This window comes from Staurois parvus, unplaced genomic scaffold, assembly GCF_062004578.1.
Source record: "Staurois parvus isolate SC_StPar_1 unplaced genomic scaffold, SC_StPar_1.0 ptg000479l, whole genome shotgun sequence".
Taxonomy (NCBI): domain Eukaryota; kingdom Metazoa; phylum Chordata; class Amphibia; order Anura; family Ranidae; genus Staurois; species Staurois parvus.
The window spans coordinates 1,141,378-1,161,960 of NW_028318275.1; the positions used below are offsets into that span (position 1 = coordinate 1,141,378).

General features: G+C 40.7%; 1 protein-coding gene across 1 annotated transcript in view; it reads left to right on the top strand.

The window, feature by feature from the left end:
- The window catches only part of LOC149452326 (matrin-3-like), a 44,694-nt gene extending 25,074 nt beyond the window's left edge, over positions 1 to 19,620 (top strand). Inside the window, exons 6-15 of the mRNA XM_089689503.1 lie at positions 152 to 195; positions 919 to 1,044; positions 2,163 to 2,288; positions 5,692 to 5,901; positions 9,702 to 9,833; positions 10,697 to 10,740; positions 12,015 to 12,372; positions 15,027 to 15,279; positions 17,633 to 17,754; positions 17,990 to 19,620. Of these exons, the coding sequence (XP_089545629.1) occupies positions 152 to 195; positions 919 to 1,044; positions 2,163 to 2,288; positions 5,692 to 5,901; positions 9,702 to 9,833; positions 10,697 to 10,740; positions 12,015 to 12,372; positions 15,027 to 15,279; positions 17,633 to 17,754; positions 17,990 to 18,034 (1,460 nt within the window). The 3' untranslated portion in view covers positions 18,035 to 19,620. The remainder of the gene's footprint in view (positions 1 to 151; positions 196 to 918; positions 1,045 to 2,162; positions 2,289 to 5,691; positions 5,902 to 9,701; positions 9,834 to 10,696; positions 10,741 to 12,014; positions 12,373 to 15,026; positions 15,280 to 17,632; positions 17,755 to 17,989) is intronic.
- Positions 19,621 to 20,583: the final 963 nt, after the last annotated feature.

Consider the following 20,583-nt stretch of genomic DNA (forward strand, 5'->3'; position numbering starts at 1 on the left):
CCATAAGTGTAAAAAAAAAAAAAAAATACAAGGTGTTTTTTCTTTTTTTGTGTGTTTTAACCACAATGCCCTAAACATAGATGCAGATATTTGTTTGCATTATACCTGTAGAACCTATTTTAATTGTAATGTTTGTGCTTTAATTGTGCAGGACATGAAGACATGTCAGGACAAAGACCAATGCCAAGGAAAATGGTTTGTATCCACTGAAGTGGGTCTTCTGATTTTTAGATTATTGTAACTCCGTAATACACAGTAATGGCTGTTGTAGGCAGTTGTGGCACGATATGCACGGACATGTTAGTTTGGAATACAACATCTTTAGTAAAGAACCGATACATGTTTACAAATTTCCACTATTTTTTTTTTTTTTTTTTTTAAACCTGTATCTAAAAGTACAGGAAAATGTTTGTGTTTTTTTTTTTCTTAATTGTACATCGCAGGACACAGTGCGCCTTCATTAGTCATGGTGACTTGGATGAATAGAGAAGAGGGATCTCTTTTGATTACTCCAAGAAACAAGTTTTACAGGCCTGGAGATGTTGCCTAGTAATGGAGTGCTTTTAGGTGTGGAGGAACATATGACTTCACATCAAGTTCCTGAGTATTTCTAAGGCTATTGAAGGGGGGGGGGTAGCATTGACTAATGATCCTGTTCATTTACATAGGTCAGTAAATATAAGTTCACTTTAAACGAAAGTCGTGGCCTCGCTGCCTGTTCATCCTTTGATTTTAAGGCCATCAGTCTCATTACTGGGGAGGGTGGTTCAAGCACCAACCTCTTCAGGAAGCTGAGAATTGAGTGTTGGATATCTGTGGGTACTAGATTGGACTGGTTCCTAGAAGTACTCAGTGCATGCCATTGACAAAAGTACTTTTTTGTTCTATGCAGTGGTTTAATTTATGCTTTTCATTTAGGGAACCGGCAGGGTGGTTCATATCATGGAGTTTGAGCGAGGAAAGAACTTGAGGTTCCAGCTTCTAAAACTTGCCAAGCCCTTTGGAACGGTTGCCAGCTGTTTCATTCTGAACAAAAAGAACGAGGTATAGCTATCAAAATTATGCTTACAGTTGATCTTTAATTTCAGCCCCACCCAAAATATTCCCCTTTGTGGTTGGACACTTTATTGGTTGGATGCCATTCTTTATCTTGATGTAACCTTCCTGTTTGTGTCTACACCCTCTGTACAAGGCTATAATGGTGTCACTGTCCTTAGCTATTGATTCTGCACTAAAAATAAATTGCTGAAAGGTGGACCTCATTTAAGCTTTAGAACAGTGATGGTCCAGGTGATACACTGGAGTACCTAATAAGAGATACCATGGTTTTTTTTTCATATTGCTAGCTATCATACAGGATTTGGGTGGTGTCTGTTTTTATTAAAATGTGTCTAGGCAAATAAATACATTTACTTCATCTCTGCTATACATTGATATTTCACCATGTTATCTCTTTAAAAAATGTTGTTTGGACAGTAAAAAGTTGTGCACACTGAGCACTAAGATGGTAATCCGTTGTGCTAGCATTAATTCTGCTGCACTACCTAGAACCTGTTGAGGAGAAGAGCAAAATGTATTCTGTAGTCCTGCTAGGGAGAACTGTTACAACTGACAACACACCAGTTAGATTTTAGTGTAGCAGAGCGCACAGGGAAATTGTTTGCTGCATTGTGGCAGATCAATAGGTATTAATTTTTTTACTGCACTAGCAGTGTTTGCAAAGAGTAAATGGGGAACTGCCTACTTAGAAGAGATGCACTTTTTTTTTTTTTCTTTTGCAGCAGATGTTTCTCCTCAAGAATTGCAATAATGCTCAATGTAAATGTTAATTATTGCCCTGGTAATCATGACTTCAGGGTGCCTGCTCATACAATATGAGCATTCATGATAATCGCCAGACCTTTTGTGAGTAGCGTCTGTAGTTCTAGCCACATGTCAATGCTGAATCCTACAGTTCAGATTATGCACTTCTTTTATCAGTGTGATTGGTGCAAAGTTATTTTTAGGTGTTTAATGCAGACCACAGCTCTTTATTTTAACTGAACTAGTGCACTACTTTCCCAGCAAACTTAGAATGCAGTTTTTGCTTGCGAATAAAACCTTAGTACATATGTTTTCAGTGTTAACATAATAATAATATTTTTTTTTTTTTCCCTCAATAGGCTTTCATTGAAATGTCCACCCCAGCAGAGGCTCATGCTATGGTTGATTACTACAATAATAAGCCAGCTCTTGTGTATGGGAATCCGGTCCAAGTACACATGTCACAAAAATATAAGCGCATTAAGGTATGTGTTAAGTTTTTTGCTTTCAACTCCTTATTGTGGCCGTACAAATTGGAGGCAAATTTTTTTCACCAAGGTTTACCACACTTTTACAATTGAATCTTGGCTGAAAGCATCAGAATACGTGTGTGTGTCTGTCTGTCACACATCTATATTCTTGTTTGAAAAGGTCAGGGCATCAACTGATTAAGGCCTTATTCACACAGGACTTTTTTTACTGCCTTTTTTTTTTTTTTTTTTTTTTTGGGGCATTACTCTGCTTCCAAATGCCCCTCCATGTTGGCCTATGTGTCCATGAGCACATAGACTTTTAGCAGTTTAGAGGCAGGGTTAAAAAAAACCCACTGCCAGAGCAGAAGTGTTTTGGCAGAAAAAAACGCTTGTAAACACACCTAACCACATGTTAACTCTAGGCATTTTTAGCGCTTGAGTGTTCATTTCAGTGGCCAGAATAAATTATTATTATGGCCAATGAAATTAACACCAAAACGCTTGACACCTGTAAGCATGCCTAAACGCTTGTACGTCGGGCTTTAGTTTTTGTGAGAGGAAAAAAAGTCTTGGATAGTTGGGGGAGGGGGGTTGAAACAAAAACAATTGTGTGCACAATTGAGTATCTTGACCAAATCATCATTTTTATGCATATTGTCCACAACCTGTATAAACTTTAAATGCATATTGGATTTAGGCATATCAGGTGATGTGTATTTGTGTAATGGAGGGTGTGGCCTAAGGAGATCAATACCCTATATCAAGGTGTGCATAATTATTAGGCATCTTCTTTTCCTGATAAGCCAAAAATTTAACTCTGAAAAGTAAAAAAAATTGTAAGTTTCAGAGGACTGCAGCACTCTTGCCAAGATATTGGGGTGTGATCACAGAACCATCAAACGTCTTGTTGCAAATAGTCTACACAGTCGCAAGAAACTTGTTGAGAAGAGATACAACTTACATGCCAAAGATTTTGATAGTCAAACATGAAGCTACCAGGAACCCATTATGCTCCAGTGCTGTCATATTCCAGATGTGCAACCTACCTGGAGTGCCCAGAAGTACAAGGTGTTCAGTGCTCAGAGATATGGCCAAGGTGAGGAAGGCTGAAACCTGACCACTGAACAAGACACAAGTTTAAACATCAAGACGATGCCAAGAAATATCAGAAGACATTTTTCAAAGGTTTTATGGACTGATGAGATGAGTGACTTGACGAACCAGATGAATGGGACCGTGGATGGATCAGTAAGGAGCACAGAGCTCCACTTCAATTAGATGCTAGCAAGGTGAAAGTGGGGTACTGGTATGGGCTAGTATTATTAACCACTTTCCTACCGGGCACTTGTACCCCCTTCCTGCCCAGGCCAGCTTTCAGCGCCGTCACACTTTGAGTGACAATTGCACAGTCATGTAACACTGTACCCATATGAAATTTTTATCTTTTATTTTTTCACACAAATAGTGCTTTCTTTTGGTGGTATTCGCCGCTGGGTGTTTTATTTTTTTCGCTATAAACAAAAGCGCAAAAAAATGAAAAAAATTTTTCTTTGTTTCTATTGTAAAATTTTGCAAACAGTTAATTTTTCTCCTTCACTGATGTGCGTTGATGAGGCTGCACTGATAGGTGGCACTGCTGGGCACTGACGGGCACTTGTGTGTGGCACTGCTGGGCACTGATCATCAGTGCCCTGATGGGTGCCAATCCCCCCTCTCTGACAACTGCCAGTTCTCGGCAGTACTTTCCTCATGCTGTGACACCGTGAGGAAAGTGCAGCCGATAACTGGCAATTGCATTTCCCGGTGATCAGTGTGTCATTAAACACGGCTGATCATGTGGTAAAAGGCGTTTGTGATTGGCCTTTTACCATACTACGTGATCAGCTGTGTCCGTAGGACACAGAGATCGCCAGGTGCGCGCCCCCGGGGGCACGCAGGAGAACGCGTTCTGGGAGGAGTTCATATGACACCCTCCCAGAACTGGCCAGCCATAGTGAAGCTGTCATTTGGCTATCTGTGGTTTGCAATGGCTAAAGATGAGCTAGTTGGACTTTTTTCGGGTTCAAGATGTAGTCAAAATCCACTCCCAAACCTACTGCCAGTTTTTAGAAGATCCTTTCTTCAAGCAGTGGTACAAGGAAAAAGTCTGCACCTTTTAAAGAAGACATATTTATGCAGGACAATCGCATGCAATCGAAGTATTACACTGTGTGGCTAGCCAGTAAAGGCCTTAAAGATGAATGACATGGCCCCCTTCCTCACCTGACCTAAACACTATTGAGAACTTGTGGGCCCTTCTTAAACGGGAGATTTATGGTGAAGGAAAACTACACTGAACAGTGTTTGGGAAGCTGTGTTTGCTGCACAAAAAGTTGATAATCAAGAAACTGAAAAGACTCCATTAATCGCAAGCTTATGACTTCTTGACTAGAAGGTTGGCTAGTTTTGGTAACACACACCTCCCTTTTTTTTCTTTTTTCTTTTTTTTTTTTTTTCCATCAGACATGTTTATTGGTAAATTTTAAGTTTATTATTCTCACTTTAACAGATGAAGAGAAGTGAGATGGGAAAACGTTTTGTTTTTCATCTAGTTACAGAATGATTCTGCACACTTATAGTTGCCCAATAGTTGTGTACACACAGATTATCTTCTAAGAAAGCCAAAACTTCTCTTTTTACTTAAATATTCAGGTTTGAGGTTTAACATTTTTGGATTGCCCTCAAGCACTGTTGTTCAATAATACAATTCTCAAGAATACAACTTGCCTAATTGTGCACACAGTGTAAAGATGAGTAAAATTTGTTTCTGAGTGTACTTACTCTGCTTAGCTTTTGGAGACTTCAAAGGTGATCTTTTACCTGAGGTCAGGACCTGTTGTTGCTGGTACTTAAATTTTCCTGCTGGATTTGGATGTAAGCATTCACGTAAGTGGTCTGGGAAAGAGCTTCTGTGTTGAATCAAACATTTTATTTCGCACAGGGAGTTTGGGTTATAGTGTTTTGTTTTTGTTTTTTTTCATGCTGCATTAAACTTATTTTGTCTTTTTTTTTCTTTTAACGCCTCGGCACCGAGCGCACGCATATATGCTGTCGGCAGTTGTGCCTGGACACCGAGCAACCCCATATTTGCGTATCCAATGTAAACAATGTGCCAAGAGCACACTCCCAGAACGTTTACCGGCACCTCAAGCTAAAGGTCCTGATCGCAACTTGTGGTTAGGAGCTTTCTGATCATGTGATCGTCGTGACAACCAATCAGTCACATAACCCTAAACCCCACCTCCTGGCATCACAAACCCTTTCAAGGACCAGTAGGCGCCGGAGGCAAGGGATTAATTTAACCGTGAAATAGGAACATCGTGCATGTCATGTTCTCACTGCTCCCTTTTTTTTTTTTTTTTTTGTCAAACAATAGAAACCCGAGGGAAAACCTGAAGGAAGGGCTGACGGGAAAGCTGAAGGAAAGTCTGATCAAGAGGCAAAATCAGATGATGATAAAGAACCTGGCCGTGTCGTACACCTTACTAACCTACCAAAAACCAACTATACTGACAGCGCAGTTGTAAAGCTGGCTGAGACGTATGGAAAAGTGAAGACCTACATACTGATGAGAATGAGAAGTCAGGTATATACACCTATTTGCAGTGCATTCACCTTTGTGAGGTAGGGAAAGCAAACCACAAATGGAGATTAACTGAAGTAATTTCAAGCTTTGTTTAACTACATAGTTTGAGTTTCTTTTATGTGACATTAATTGGTCCAGGTCTGCTTGTCCTGATGTGCTTGTCTATCAGCTGTTTGCAACACAAAGGTGGAAACCTGTGCTGAGACCATTTTGTAGGATGCTTTTGTGGAACCATTTAAATAAAAAAAATTGTAATTTTGATCTTCAATGCTTTGGTTTGCTGACACTTAAGTATTCAGATCAGAATTTCTGCAATACTAGTTGCAGCCTTCATATTTCTTTAGCTGCATTAGACTTTTTTTTTTTTTTTTTGCATACCTTTTTAAAAATCTTAATTTTAGGCAATAAAATTACATAAACTCCCAAAACATATATTTTTATGAAAGCCAAGGCCCTGTATAATAAAAAGGTGGTAGTTGCACATATTTGTCACACATTTGCTGTTTAACACACATTTTCAGAAAAAATTTATTTTAGGGCAGAATCATGATAAAATATAATTTTTTGGTTAAAATATAAGAGGTTACATCAAGTATTTAGATGCCAAACACTCCATGTCTTCAAATTGCATGCGCCTGCAATATCGCCAAAAACTTTGGTGCCCAAAAACCACCATAGGTGGTGCTTCTAAAGCCATTAAAGCTCATCATTTTAGTGTTAACGAAGGAGCTCTTGTGCTAGAATTTATTGTTTTTGTTCGTGGCGATATGCCACATGTGGTGCTACCGCAGTTTGCATATGCTTGCACACCCTGGGCTTGCTTTGCGTATGTGTGTGTGTGTGTGGCAACAGGTTACAGAAATGTGTTTAAAATATATTAAACTTTTTTTTTTTTTTTTTTTTTTTATACTTGATTGCTATTATAAGGGGTTAATAAACCCCTATGTGATAGCATTGGGTAGGGAACAGATGCTCTCTATGGAGACATTGGGGATGTAAGAAACCCTAATGTCTCCCCTGCCCTTCACACCTCCTAACCAAGCACAGACAAGCTTGGTTGGATGTGTCCCCTGGCTGTACTGGCCAGGAAATGGTGCTTCTGAAACCGGAATTGACATGCACCGCACTGCCAGCTATGGAGCTGCCGCATCACTTTCAAGCTGGCTAAACAAAACCTGTACAAGGTGATGGCTACTACTGTAGCCATTAGCTTATGATTAGTGGTTCACTTTTTGGACACACGTGGTATGCCCAAACAGCTGGATTGGCTGAAAGTGGTTGTAACCCCCAAAAATAAAGCTCCTGTACCTTTTTAAAGCAGGGACAGGCAACCCTTGAAGTGGAGATCTACCTGGATGACAAGGAAGAGATCAGAGCGGTGCCCTGTTTTTAAAAAATAAATTGGCTAGCAAGGCTCCAATAAGAAATGGCATGTAAAGCGGTGTACAGGGGCCAGTAGTTTCTAGGATTGAGTACAGGGGTCATGAGTGTATAGGGCAGTGTACAGGTAGTCAGGAATTTGGACGGCAACATATAGGTGTCAGCAGGTTGGCTGTCAGGTAGGTCAATGTACAGGGGTAAGCAGGGCAGCGATTTTACCCATATGCAGAGCAGGGACATAGGGTTTGACTGTACATGTGCTTCTACCCCCCCCCCCATCCCATTCATCCGATATGTCAGGCATGTTGCTTCTCTGAAAGTGGGGAAGTTAACACTGATGTCCATGTCTTACCAAAAGGCGGTCAGTACGGTGGATACTTACCTGTGGCTGGTTTGGACTTGAGTCCAAACCAGCCACAGCTCTCCTGCTGGTCAGCTGTTAAAGCTGACAGCCATTCATAGACTGGGTACACCTCCACCACCTGTGATTTACTGTCGGCTTTGCCAGCTTCCTGGCAGGATAGCTTGATTATCTTTTAACAGGTTGATAACCCCCAGAAGAATCAAAACTATTGAGCATCTCTGTCAGATACAACTGGGGAAAGTGGTGGGGGATGTTTTACACTTCTGCAATCAGAAGATGCAACAATTTGCTGAAAATCAGGAGGAGGGATAAGCACCAGAGGGAAAACTGCAGCTATAAAATGATCACTGCCCCAGGAATACTCATAGACCACCTTGGAAAATAAATCTGTGTTATCACTGTCACTGCAGGTGGAGCATAATATTACCAGTGTGTTTGTTACTCACTGCGTTGGCAGAGAAGAAAATCTGTTGCATAGGAAAAGGAAAGATGCCTCCCTGACACTTCTCCAGAGCTTCACAGTTGATTTTCACATCTCTGCCTTGCTGTGTATGGCCTTTCTGAAGCACTGCTCTGTGTCTGAGAGAAGCAGCACCAGTGAATTCAAAGAGCAGCTTGGCTAAAACAGCCCAGCCACCAGAGCACCTCGGTAACACAAGGTGGGCTTTCAAAGGCAAAGAGTAGCCTGTGCCACCTGTGATTGGCTGTTAGCCATGTCAGCTTCCCGGCAGCTTAGTTCAGGTGGGTTCAGGCTAGTGTCTGAACCTGCTGGAGTGCATCCCCGCGATCTGCATGTGGTGGACAGGTTGCTGACTTCAAAGCCATGGTTTCAAATTTTTAGGCACTCTTTAATGACTGGGATAGAACCACTGGAGTGGCGTTAGGCTGATATGGTGCCTATATTTTAAAAAGTGGTCAAAATCATTACCAAGTAATTGGTGCATCCAGAAAGAATTCACAGCGCTTAACTTTTGCCACATTTTGTTATTTTTTGCTTATAGTATTAAGTATTGGCTATTGTGGTTTTAAAGCTCAAGGCTGGGACACGTTTTGCAGTGTGCCTGTGGTACAAGGATTAATTGCCTGTGTAGGTCTTGTTAAAGTATATCTACCCCATTCCCTGCGCTGCAGGACTGGTCCCCACAGAGTAGTTTTCCCTAAGCAGTCTAAGGTTCCATAGCCTGCATTGGATGAAATTATGGGGTCAATCCACCGCTGCAGCGTGGGGGTGCTTTTTGCAAAGAGGAGGTCGGGTGAGTAAAGACACGTCTTTTTTTACTTACCTAGCTGAAAAAAGTAATTATCCCCTGACGTGTGGGTGCAACATAGCTGCAAGGGATCATTTTTCAAGTTTCCAGGAGTTTGTCTTTAAAGCTGTTCTAAAGCCTGAAAGTGTTTTTTTGGTTTTTGTTTTTTTTTAACCTTCAAGCATTCTATGCATGAAGGTGAAACCACCTGTGTGTTGCAGCCCCCCCAGAATACTTACCTAAGCCCCCTCTCGTTCCAGTGATATCCACAAGAGCTCCGGCTCTCGGGACTCCTGATTGCCTGAGGCAGCAGCGGGAGCCATTGGCTCACTTTCTATAATTGGCAGCAGTGGGAGCCGAGAGAGGGGTGGGGTCGAGACACGGCTCTGTGTGTGAATCGACATGCAGAGCTGCATCTTGGGAACACACCTGCTTTGGTGCTCCCAGAGCAAGCGGTTTGCTCTGGAGACAAGAGGGAGGGGCCAGGATCGTTAATGGGGGACCCGGGAAGAGGAGGATAAGCATAACACGTATTTTTTAATTAATCACTAAGTGTGTTTTCAATAAATGCACATTTTACTGCGTGTTAAAGGAATGCCTTTTTTGGCTCTGCACACTTGCTGCTTGATACAACACCCCCCTCCCCTCCAAAACTATAATGCTAAATAGTGGACTTCACTTGTGAAAACCCTTCTAGGCATTGGTACCTATGTGGTTGCTTGTTTTATTTATTTATTTTCAATGAGCCTTGGTAAAGGGGGTGTCTTTTTTTTTTTTTTTTTTTTTGTTTAATTTAATTTTTTTTGTAGGCTTTTATTGAGATGGAGCAAGCAGAAGATGCACAAACTATGATAGAGCGCTGTGCCAAGATTCCTCTCATCTTCCAAGGGAAGAATGTGAAAGTAAACCTCTCACAGCGATACAAAAAACTTGTATTAAGAGTAAGTATTTACCTTTTTGAAGCCTTCACACTGCATATTTTTGCTTTTTGCTGGGCATAGCTGGTGCTCTGGGTATATACAGTATGCACTGCTCATAGAAGGTAGCTAGAGCAGATCCTCTTCTAGGAGGTATATCCTAAACAAAGGCATTGGCTCTTGATACAGTTTCTGTAAAAGGTAAACATTTTTATTTTACCTCCCATGTTTACAGAAAAAAGTTCTGTTCAGTAAAAGCACTTTCTCATAGCTACAAGCAGTAGCCTGGGGTACTAGAAGGAAGAACTTCAGGAGCTTTATGAACTCATATGGGATATACTCATTCATCCTGGGAGGGGGAGAAAAGTGGGTTTTCTTTTAGCTTATTTATATCCACGGGATTATAGGGGATGTAAAATAAAATGGTAAGAAGCTGTAGGGATAGCTAACTCAAATGCAGGCATTTGTGGTTTGTTGCTCTGTATTGGCAAGGGGGGGATGCGTGTGCTTGGCACACGGCCAATCACCACTGTCCATACAGGCTCATAGGACACGAAGAGGAGAATGAAAACTCCTAAAAGCTTTGACCAGTGCTCGGCCAGACACTGATAAAAGTCACAAGACTGCTATATATTGCTGATAAGGTATTTGGCAGTTTTACTAAAATTGCACTTCCATATTCTGTGTACTGTGGAAGACCAGACATAGTGAATGCAGGGTCCTGGGTTTAGTAGCACTTTAATGCAAGTTTTAGTACTAGGTTGTTAATCTGTGCTTGCCAATCAGAAATTGTTTACGTATTATAGATCTCTAGAAACCCCTCCCCCACCAATTCTGAATCTTTGAGTCTGCTTTCTTAACGTGTGGTGTTTTTTTCTTTTTCTTAGATTCCAAATGCTACAATAGAAAAACAACAAAAAGAAAAGGGCAGGTAATTTTAATGCATGTCTGTGGAATTCTGTACCTCTTCAATTTTTACAGTCAGTAATATGCATGCACACTGGCCTATACAGATGGAAGGTAAACAAGTATTTTAAAGTGAATTTAAGTGAGGAACAAAATAAATATTTTGACTTCCTTAGATGTGGTGGCTACCTTAATTTTTGGCCAGGTTTTTCTCTTCATGGTCACCTGGTGAAACCTGCTTCTGACCCTCTACCTCACTGTACTGTTTTTATGTAAAACCTGCATTTACGCTAGGACAGTAATGTTAGGACTGCAGAATACCTTTTCCTCATGTGGAAGGAGGTGTTCTGTGATTCTTTGACAACTGAGCAGATCAATCATAAAGGCACCATTAGACATGACCTGGTGCACAGCTACCTTAAGTGAGGAAGTAATAAGTGTATATTATAACTTTCCTGCTTTGATTCTATTTTATATTAAATTTATGTGGGGTGCGCAAATTACGTAATCATTGATTTTGGGATTTATGATTCCCTATAAAAAGGAAATATGTACTTCTCCAAATTAAAGCCTGTTGCGATGGAGACTGTTGGAGTAGACAATAAATGCTAAATAGTGTAATGTGTTGAACCGAAACAATGCATAAATGAGCATCTCTGGGTTTCAGGGTATTTTAGGAAGAGGACCTGAGGAATTAAGTGACTAAGAAAGCAGGTGTGGTGTGTCTCCGTGGTGTGTTTTTTGTTTTCCTACCTGTAAAATAGATTTCTTGTGAGGTATAGAACATGGGTCTACCTCTTCTGTTAGCTATCTCCTATTGTTTGCACTGGAAGTGGGAAGGGTAATATAGATGTCTCTGCAGCTTTGTTTTCAAGTGTTCGATCATTGAAGGTGACTGTATACAAACCTGATCCTGAGTTCTGTACTTCCAAGAAAAGGATTTTTACAAGCTGGTCAAAATCTTGGAAAAAGGGAAAATGTACATTAACCCCTTCCTGTAGCCTTCCAGTGCTACATTAACAGGGTGTTAATGTTGGGAGGTGGCTTCTTGATCACATAATTGGGAGCTCTTGGCACACATTCTCAGACCAATGAACAAATGTGTGATAGTTGGGTGTTGAGGCCCTGCCACCATGCATGTTATGCTGCCATAAAGGGGTAGGTTCTGGTTATCCTCATTCCGACTTCACTACATAGGTAGTCAAACTTGGAAAAGGAATGTACCACATCCTGTAGTTTTTGTCACATCTCTGCTTTTGTTTGAAAACCTTTGTATATGCTGCTATTTCACATCTACAGAAAGAGAATTCATCCCCAAGATCAGAAGAACGGTGGTAAACCAAAGCTGCGCAAGACTGACAAATCAGACACCAGTGATGCAGACAAGTCCTCACAAGTAGTCACCACAGAAGATAATGACCAAACCACTGAAGAGACTGATCCAACAGACCTGGTGTCTGGATCATGTGAGCCTGAGATGGCAGAGGAGACAGGGGATGAAGAAGCAACTGCACTCTTGGAAATGGGTGGCTCTGTAGAAGATGGGGCAGAAGAAGTACCTGACATTTCTGACCTGGATCAGAACGAGATGAGTGAAAATCAAGGCGATGCCCAAGAGCCATTTTCTTCAACTCCTGCTGTTGGAGAAAGAAAGAAGGTGTGAATAAAATTTTAAATATAGTTTTAGCTTTTTTTTGTGGTGGGTTTTTTTTTTTGTTTTTTACTTCAACCACTTGAGGACCGCCCTATAGCAGTTTCATTGCTAAAGGGCGGCCCTTCTGTGCAAAATCGTGTGTGCCGGCGGCGGCTCGCTTCTTATATGAATACTCGCAGCAGAAGCTGATCTGCGAATAGTTTGCTGGCAGATGCCAATCGTCGTCGGGACAGGAGAAAACAGCTCTGCCTATGTAAACAAGGCAGAGCTCTGTTCTGACAGGTTGTGAATTGAAGGATCATGTGCATCTGCAGAGTTGGGAATGCAATCCTTTAGTTTTTTTGTAGTAACAGCGTCGCCTAGTGTACACCATGCACATGGCTAGGCACACATTTAACCCTTTGATTGCCCAAGATGCTAATCCCCCTCCCAGTGTCAGTAGTGCAGTGATCAGCTCATTTTTAGCACTGATCGCTGTAATGGTGTCAGTAGTTCCCACAGTGTCAGTGTAAAAATGTCCACCAATAAGTCGCTGATTGTTGCCATTACTAGTAGAAATTTTTTATTTTATTTTTTTTTTTTTTTTTATAAAATTCCAGTATATGTCCCATATTTTGTAGATATTACTTGAGCGCAAACTAATCATTATACAGTTATTGGGATTTTTTTTTTTTACCAAAAATATGTAGCTGGGTTCATTTTGGCTTAAATGTATGAAGAAATTTTGACTTTTATTAGGTTTTATTTTTTTTTCTTCAAAATTTGTTGGGATTTTTTTGTTTAACGCAAAAACTGAAAACTGCAGAGGTGTTCAAATACCACCAAAAAGAGGTCTATTTGTGGAGGGAAAATTACATACATTTAATTTATGTACAGCATTGCATGACCGTGCAATTTTCAGTTAAAGTAACGGAGCGCTGTATCGCAAAAAAGGTCTGGGGGGGTAGATCTTTCGGTGGGCAAGTAGTTAAAATGTAACATCTGTGATGGTGTCCTTTGCCTTGTTCTTAGATGGTGATATTGTGTAATCCTAAATGTGTTGGCATCTTGTGAGGTTTTGTAAGGGTGCCATAATGGTTTTAACCACTTCAATACTGAGCACTTTTACCCCCTTCCTGTCCAGGCCAATTTTCAGGTTTCAGCTCTCACACTTGGGAAGACAATTGCGCAGTCATGCAACACTGTACCCAAACTAAATTTTTATAATTTTGTTCACATAACTACAGCTTTTTTTTTTTTTTTTTTTTATACTTTTGTGGTATTTAATCACCACTAAGGTTTTATTTTTTGCTAGATTGACAAAAAAAAAAACAACAATTTTGAGATAAACACTGTTTTCTTTCTGTTATAAAAGTTTGCAAATAATTCTTCATAAATTTAGGCCAAGTTGTATTCCGCTATATTTCTTTGTGAACTCTAACTTTCCTACAGGCTAAATAATAAATACTGATTTGGGTTATTTTCACCAACTATGGGGATCTGAAGATTGATCAGTCCTGAAGTACTGACAGCCAATATAATTTCTTGAGGCCCAAAAATGTCTGAACAGTACAGATATCCCCCAAAAGACCCCTTTTGCAAACTAGACAGTCCGACGTATTTCATAAGAGGCATGGCAAATTTTGTAATTTTTGTCATAATTTTTCAGAAAATTAAGAAATCTTTTCAGTTTTTTTTTTTTTTTTTTTTTTTTTTACATATGGTTACCAGTGCAATACAGTGTCAATCATATAACTGGTGTGGCAATCAGGAACACTGACACTGGTGACAGTACAAAAAAAACAGATTTTTTTTTTTAAGATTTTTTTTTTTTTTCATATTACACTGAGCAAAGTAGTATGTTACCATAATTACCTTGTACTACTTTGGGGAAGTGATCAGTATTTTATTTTTTTTACACTATTTGGTTATAGCTAAGAATATATTTGCTATAAGCAAGCATTTAACTGAATGAAATTGATTGATTCAGTTTTTTTTGTTTTGATTTAACTGCGATTGGCCTTGGCCAATCACCTGACACAGATGGGCTGTAATTGACCCAGCCTGTGTATGTGATCACTGTGACCATTCACAGCTAGACACACTTGTATGCAATGGATGGCATGAAAGGAAGCCATCCATTTACAACTGTCATGCGACCTGCTGTGATTGGTCTCAGCAGGTCACATGGTACTGGCAACAGGACTGGAACACAGATCTGTCATCGGCCTTGTCCGAGGTACATAGCTGGTGACATCTCCCCACAGCCCGACCCTGTGGGCACACGCAAGGCACGATCTGGGAAGGACATCCTATATGTTCTTGGTATTCTGAGCTGAACGGTATTTGGACACTCTGTGGAGTTTATTTACTAAAGCTGGTTCTCAAAATCTTGTGCACTTCTGCATGGAAATCAGTCAGCTTCCAGGTTTTATTGCTAAAGCTTAATTGAACAAGCTGAGGTTGGAAACAGGTGCACAAGATTCGGAGTGAACCAGCTTTAGTAAATCTCCCCATGAGTGCAAGGTGTCATGGTCCCCTGGGGGGGGGGGGGGTGGTATCCCCATGGCTTTCTGCAGGCATTGAACTAATGCAGAGACTTGGTTACATGCTGTCTTAAGTGGGGGGGGAGAGAACACTTTGAAAAGCAATTTGCTAAACTTTTCTTCTCATTATAGAACTCACAGAGCTTTCGTGGGAATATGGAAGATTTTGTTACTCTTGATGAAGTTGGGGATGTGGAGGATATGGAAGGTCACAAGATGAAATTGGAAGCTTCCGAGGTTGCTGAAAATGAGACCGCTAAAGCAGGGATGAGTGCAGAGGATGCGCTTGCAGGTGTTAAAAGCGTTACTGACGAGAGTGCTACAGAAACCAGTACAGAAAATACAGATTATGAGCTTGGGCCATACCAGCCCAACAATCCTGTTGGTAAGCATATTTACTATTTGACATAGTAGTAGTTTGGTTTTTTTGTAGCAGTTTTTCAATTCGTGCTGGTTCACATATATCCGGATTGGTTGTGGTTTGAACCGCATCCAAATCTCCATGATGTGAAAAAACATTGCTTCCTATGATGCCTGTCCACACTTGTCTGCTGCACTGGCAGTGTGGATTTAGTGCGGTTTGAAAAAGTACAACCTCTGAGCAGTGCCTTCAGGTTCAGGTGTGGATTACATGCCATTGACTTATATGGGAACCGTTTCTAAACCGAATGTGTGAATAGGATAATCCTGTCCTGAACCTGATGTAAACCTCACCTGAACCACTACTGTATCAATTAGCTGTGAGCTTCAATCCGCACCGCACATGTGTGAATCCGCTCTCAGCAGACGTATCTTGGTGGGCACATGTCTTGTTAAAACAAAATAAAAATATTTGATGGCCATGTTCTTTTGACATCTACTTGAAAGGTCTCTGAATTCATTGCAGGTGTATTTTGCCTGCTTCAGCTGCTTTTGCATTTTCATAGACTTTGATAAGGAGCAGTTTTATGTGAACAAAAGGCCATCAACACAGGCCCTTCTAGTGTCTGCTTCCATCATCCAGTCGTGTGCAGGGGCTGTGATTGGATGTTTGCCCTCTACTGCCCATTGTTTCATCTTCACAACTGTAATTAGGATATCGGGCAATCTATTATTGCTTGCCCATTTCAAGAAAACAATTTAGGTGTCATTACTAGTTGGTGATTCCAGGGATGTCCAATTCCTATCGCCTGACGCCCGGGACATGTAGTTCCGGGTGCCGGGCAGGTAGTTTTGTTTTTTTTGTTTTTTGCCTTTAGCCCTGCAAGCAGCAGGGCTCACCTGTCAGGTGGAAGCAATCAGGCAGCAGCGCTGCCACCCGATTGCTTCCACACAGCCCACAGTGTCAGCCTCTCCCCACCCCCGCTATGTTCAGGGCTCCGCTTGTCCATCTGCAGGCTCGAGACTGGTTCGGCGAGTACCGCGGGATGTGGTATTGGGGAGGGAGGAGAAGAGCGGACACATCCACTCTCCTCCCCTTCTGATCTGGACATGTGACGTCCCTTCGGGGTCCCCGTTCGACAGATTCCCAGTCATTGATGCCGGGAAAGAATGTAATGCGATGTGCACTGCATTACGTGCAGGGTTGAGATACACATGTTTAATATCGCCACGCACGCCAGAATGAGAGCAATAATTCTAGCACCAGACCTGCTCCGTACACTATACCGATAACCTATAAGGGTCTTTAAAAGTGTCACCTATAGAAAATAGGTGGAAAAAGGTTTGAAATGTTGGATATCTATTTACTTGCTGCAACCTCATCTTTTTTATATTTTACAAAAAAATTGGCTAATTGCTTTTTGTACCCTAAATTAAACTTGTGTATTTTTTACTGAAATTGTGTGTTTCCTAGACTTTTGTGATAATATCGTGTGACATAAAAAATTGCAGCTACCACCATTTTATTCTCTAGGGTCTCTTTCAGAAAATATACAATGTTTGGAGAGTTTATCTTCAGGCTTAAAACGATTTTTTAAACGTGCAAATAACGCAAAAATGGCTCTGGCAGCGAAAGGGATAAAGTGTAAGCTGGACACGCCCCTTTCCTGATGAGCACCCAATCCGTGTTCTTTACACTGCACAGACTCTCCCCTCCCTGCTAGTCCCCGGGTGCAGTGATGGAGAGAGGCAGGAGGGGGGTAGGAGATAAAATGCACAATGTTAAAAATATTGAACGTTTAGGTCGCCATAAAGCCTTTTTTTTTCTTTTTCTTTTTAGAAACCCCCGACATTACTTAAAGCAGATTTAAATATAGTTTTGGTTAAAAAAATCTTTTTTTTTTTTATCAGGACAAGTAGATTATCATGAGGGACAAGTAGATTAGGACACCGATTTAGTCCCTGGACAAGTAGTTTTTTAAAAAATGTCTACACCTTAGGACACAGGCCACTTAATAATAAACCATGAGTTATGTAGCTTGGACTTTAATATAAATGTATAATTGAGTATACAAAATAGCATTGCAAGTGAACAGTAAGCACATTGTGGGGGTCTCCATGCACCAGTACTTGTCCTCAAACCAACTTATTTGTTCTTGGGGGGGGGGGGAGGAATCACGCTTCTAGATTTGGGCTGCATGCTAACCCTCAACTGTACCTATCTGTCCTGGGGCAAAAGTTGGGTCACCCCTTAAGGCTAAAATTGCTGGCTTTATAACCAACACAAGAATGTTTGGACATGATGGGTTCACTTTATATGAATGGACTGTTCTAGAATAGTCTTGAGTGTAACAGGGTTTTTTTTTTTTTCCCTTTAGGCGTGGACTATGTGATTCCCAAAACTGGCTACTACTGCAGACTGTGCTCGCTGTTCTACACCAGTGAGGAGGTGGCGAAGGTTACACATTGCAGCAGCTTGGCTCATTATCAGAAGCTCAAGGTAAGTTTTTTGTTTTAATACCGGTAATCATCCACAGGCTTGTTTCAGGATCCACCTGAGATACTGCCTCTGTCACCCAATGTCTTCTGCTCCCACTACATTCTCCAAGATGTATACATAAAAACTGGTCAATTTTCTCCCAGCTTGTATCCAGCCAGATTTAATGTATCAAATGGATGGAGTTAAATTTATCTTGCCTCCTATTTATACAATTTATTTCTTTTTCCCTCTTCAGAAACTTCTGAATAAGACTGCCAAAACTCTAGAGAAGAAAAACTGAGCAGATGGAAGATTTTTTTTTTTTATTTTTTATTTCCTGATTTTTTTTTTTTTTTTTTTTTTTTTTTAATTTACATTTAAACATTTTGGAAAAATGTGGGAATTTGTGAAATAAACTGTTCACCATTTAAACATAGTATGTTAGGTTTGTTTCAGGATGAAAGTACAGTAGCAGTTAGTTATTTACAGTTTTTAATTGTGTTTTCTCAATAGTTGACTTATTTCATACAAAGTCATAGAACAATGTTGTTTACAGTCAGCATTAGTCACAGTATTATAAAAAGCTTCCAATCGGAGAATGTTCAGGGTGCCTCCAGTTAGGTGGCATTGAAAGGACTCAAAATTGGAAAGTCCCAGAGTGACAAAAGTGAACATCCTTCAAACCTTGTACATATTTAACCCCTTCATGCTGCTTCCAAGGCAGCCCTTTAGATGGGCTTTAATGTCTGGGAGGCTTCTATAACGTGGCCACTGTGGTTGGCTGTATCAGCAGTCACATGATCGAGAGCCCTTCATGCAGATTCTGTTAGAAGCTGTGACCAAGTGCTGTCAGTGATAGCTTGGTGTGATGTGAGCACGCTCTCAGCAGACAACCTCTGGCCACCGTGGACATGCATGTGGTGGCTGAGCAGTAAAACCCATTTTTCTTGCTGTATAATATGCATTGCAGAGTCAGCAAGGGGTACATAAACTAAGCATTCCAACAGGGTACCTTATGCAGGCCATGTTTAGTGGTGGTTCCCACCATGCCATTGATCAGCAAATCTGACACTTTAATTGGGTTTTAAACCCTGTTCAAAAGTACAGTTTGACTTGCCCAGAAGAAAAACTGTGCAAGGTCTTTTGATTTTTGTAGAAAGCCTCCACAGCTCGGAAGTCAACAAAGCTCATGCTGCTACTGATTGGGGGGAAAGATTCATCCCTGACTCATCAGGAGTATGAGACTTTCACACAGAGCAAGGGTCTTCTCTGCAGAATGCTGGCATTCCAGCAAGACTTTGCACACCTTTTTTTTTTTTTTTTTTTTTTTTTTTTTTTTTTATGCACCTGGAATAAATCCAGCAGATATAAACTGATCAGTTGGGCTTTAAAAAGTGACAAACATTGAAGGGCAGCTCCACCCAAATGGCAAAAGAGACATACCTATCAGTGTTTTATCTGCCCCGAAGAGTTTATTAATGCTCACATCCTTTGTGATTCCCCCATCCCTGTGTTTAAATGGCTACATTACATCAGGGCTTGTAGTTTTGAACATTTTGTGCTACTGTCCCAACTTCTCCATACCCTTTGCTAGCTTTTCGTTTTTTGTCCATTGAGTGACAGGAGTAATTTTACCTTCAGAATATACTGCAGCCCAGAGGAGAATTGGATATTGGCAAGGAAAACTGCTAGCTAGCCCAGAATAACCAACCTACTAATAGCATGCCTCAGTAACTGTCTGTGGAGCCAAAGTGCTTTCTGTGATGTATTTAATTGACCTGCATTTATTTTATACACTTCTCCAGAGTAAGTCCATTTTATACAATTGTTTGCTAGTAATGAAACGTGAAATTGTATTCAGCCAAACTGAATAAAATGTTAAATTTTTCCAGGGTTTTGTTTTCTGTACTCTATTGTTCTAATGAAAGCTGTATAGGACAGTGATTCCTACAAATCATTCTACAGAAACTGGGAAGCCCTGAATAGTTCATTGACCACATCATTGGTGGCTGTTCTTTGTCAACTCCAGTTGTTGGTTGCGAATGCTAAAATGTTAACTTAATCATTCAGTACAGGGCACACCCAGATTTATACACAATGGGTTAAAAAGGGGTGTACCTTCAGAATTTTGGATGCCTTTAGAGGACATGCCCTATGGGCTCCTCTCTTTATAACACTACCCCACTTGTGCTCCATTTTTGTTCTAGTGTCTGAAGGTAATGGACCTATTCTCCTACATGGAGAAAATCAACATTTAGCCTAACTAGTTTTATTTTCCCTTTTTTATCTTTTGGATTCTTCAATCAACCACCGACTGTCTTCTAATGACAACATAAAACCAGTGTATCAAAAATCAAGGCAATCTCTGTAAAACCTTGGGAGTTGTACCTGGACCCTACACTGTATGGATAGCCTGTCAAATTTTGGGCACTGGATCCAGCATGGGCACGTACCTAGGCACTTGGTTCAATACGTTTGGTCTGCCTCGGTGCTATATGGTCCAGAGCTGTGCTCCATTGCTATGGAACAGTCCCTGAAGTCCCATTTGGGGTATGCCCAATGTGACACAAAACCTACTTTTTTTGTTTTGTTTGTTTATACAGTCCAGCATCATGGACAGATAAAACAGAGGGTCATTCTGTGTCTGACAGCAAAATAATTCACCTCACAATGTAAACGTTATAACTTATATTTGCAGATTGCCCTGAACCATCCCCTGTTGCAGATAGTGGTGGTGCCATTATTAGAGCAGCTGTTAAATATCATGGGGCCCTGTACAGCCTACCTGACAGAGCCCCCCCAACCGCCAGAGAAAATATTGAAATATTTATGGTAAAAATACACTAAAAA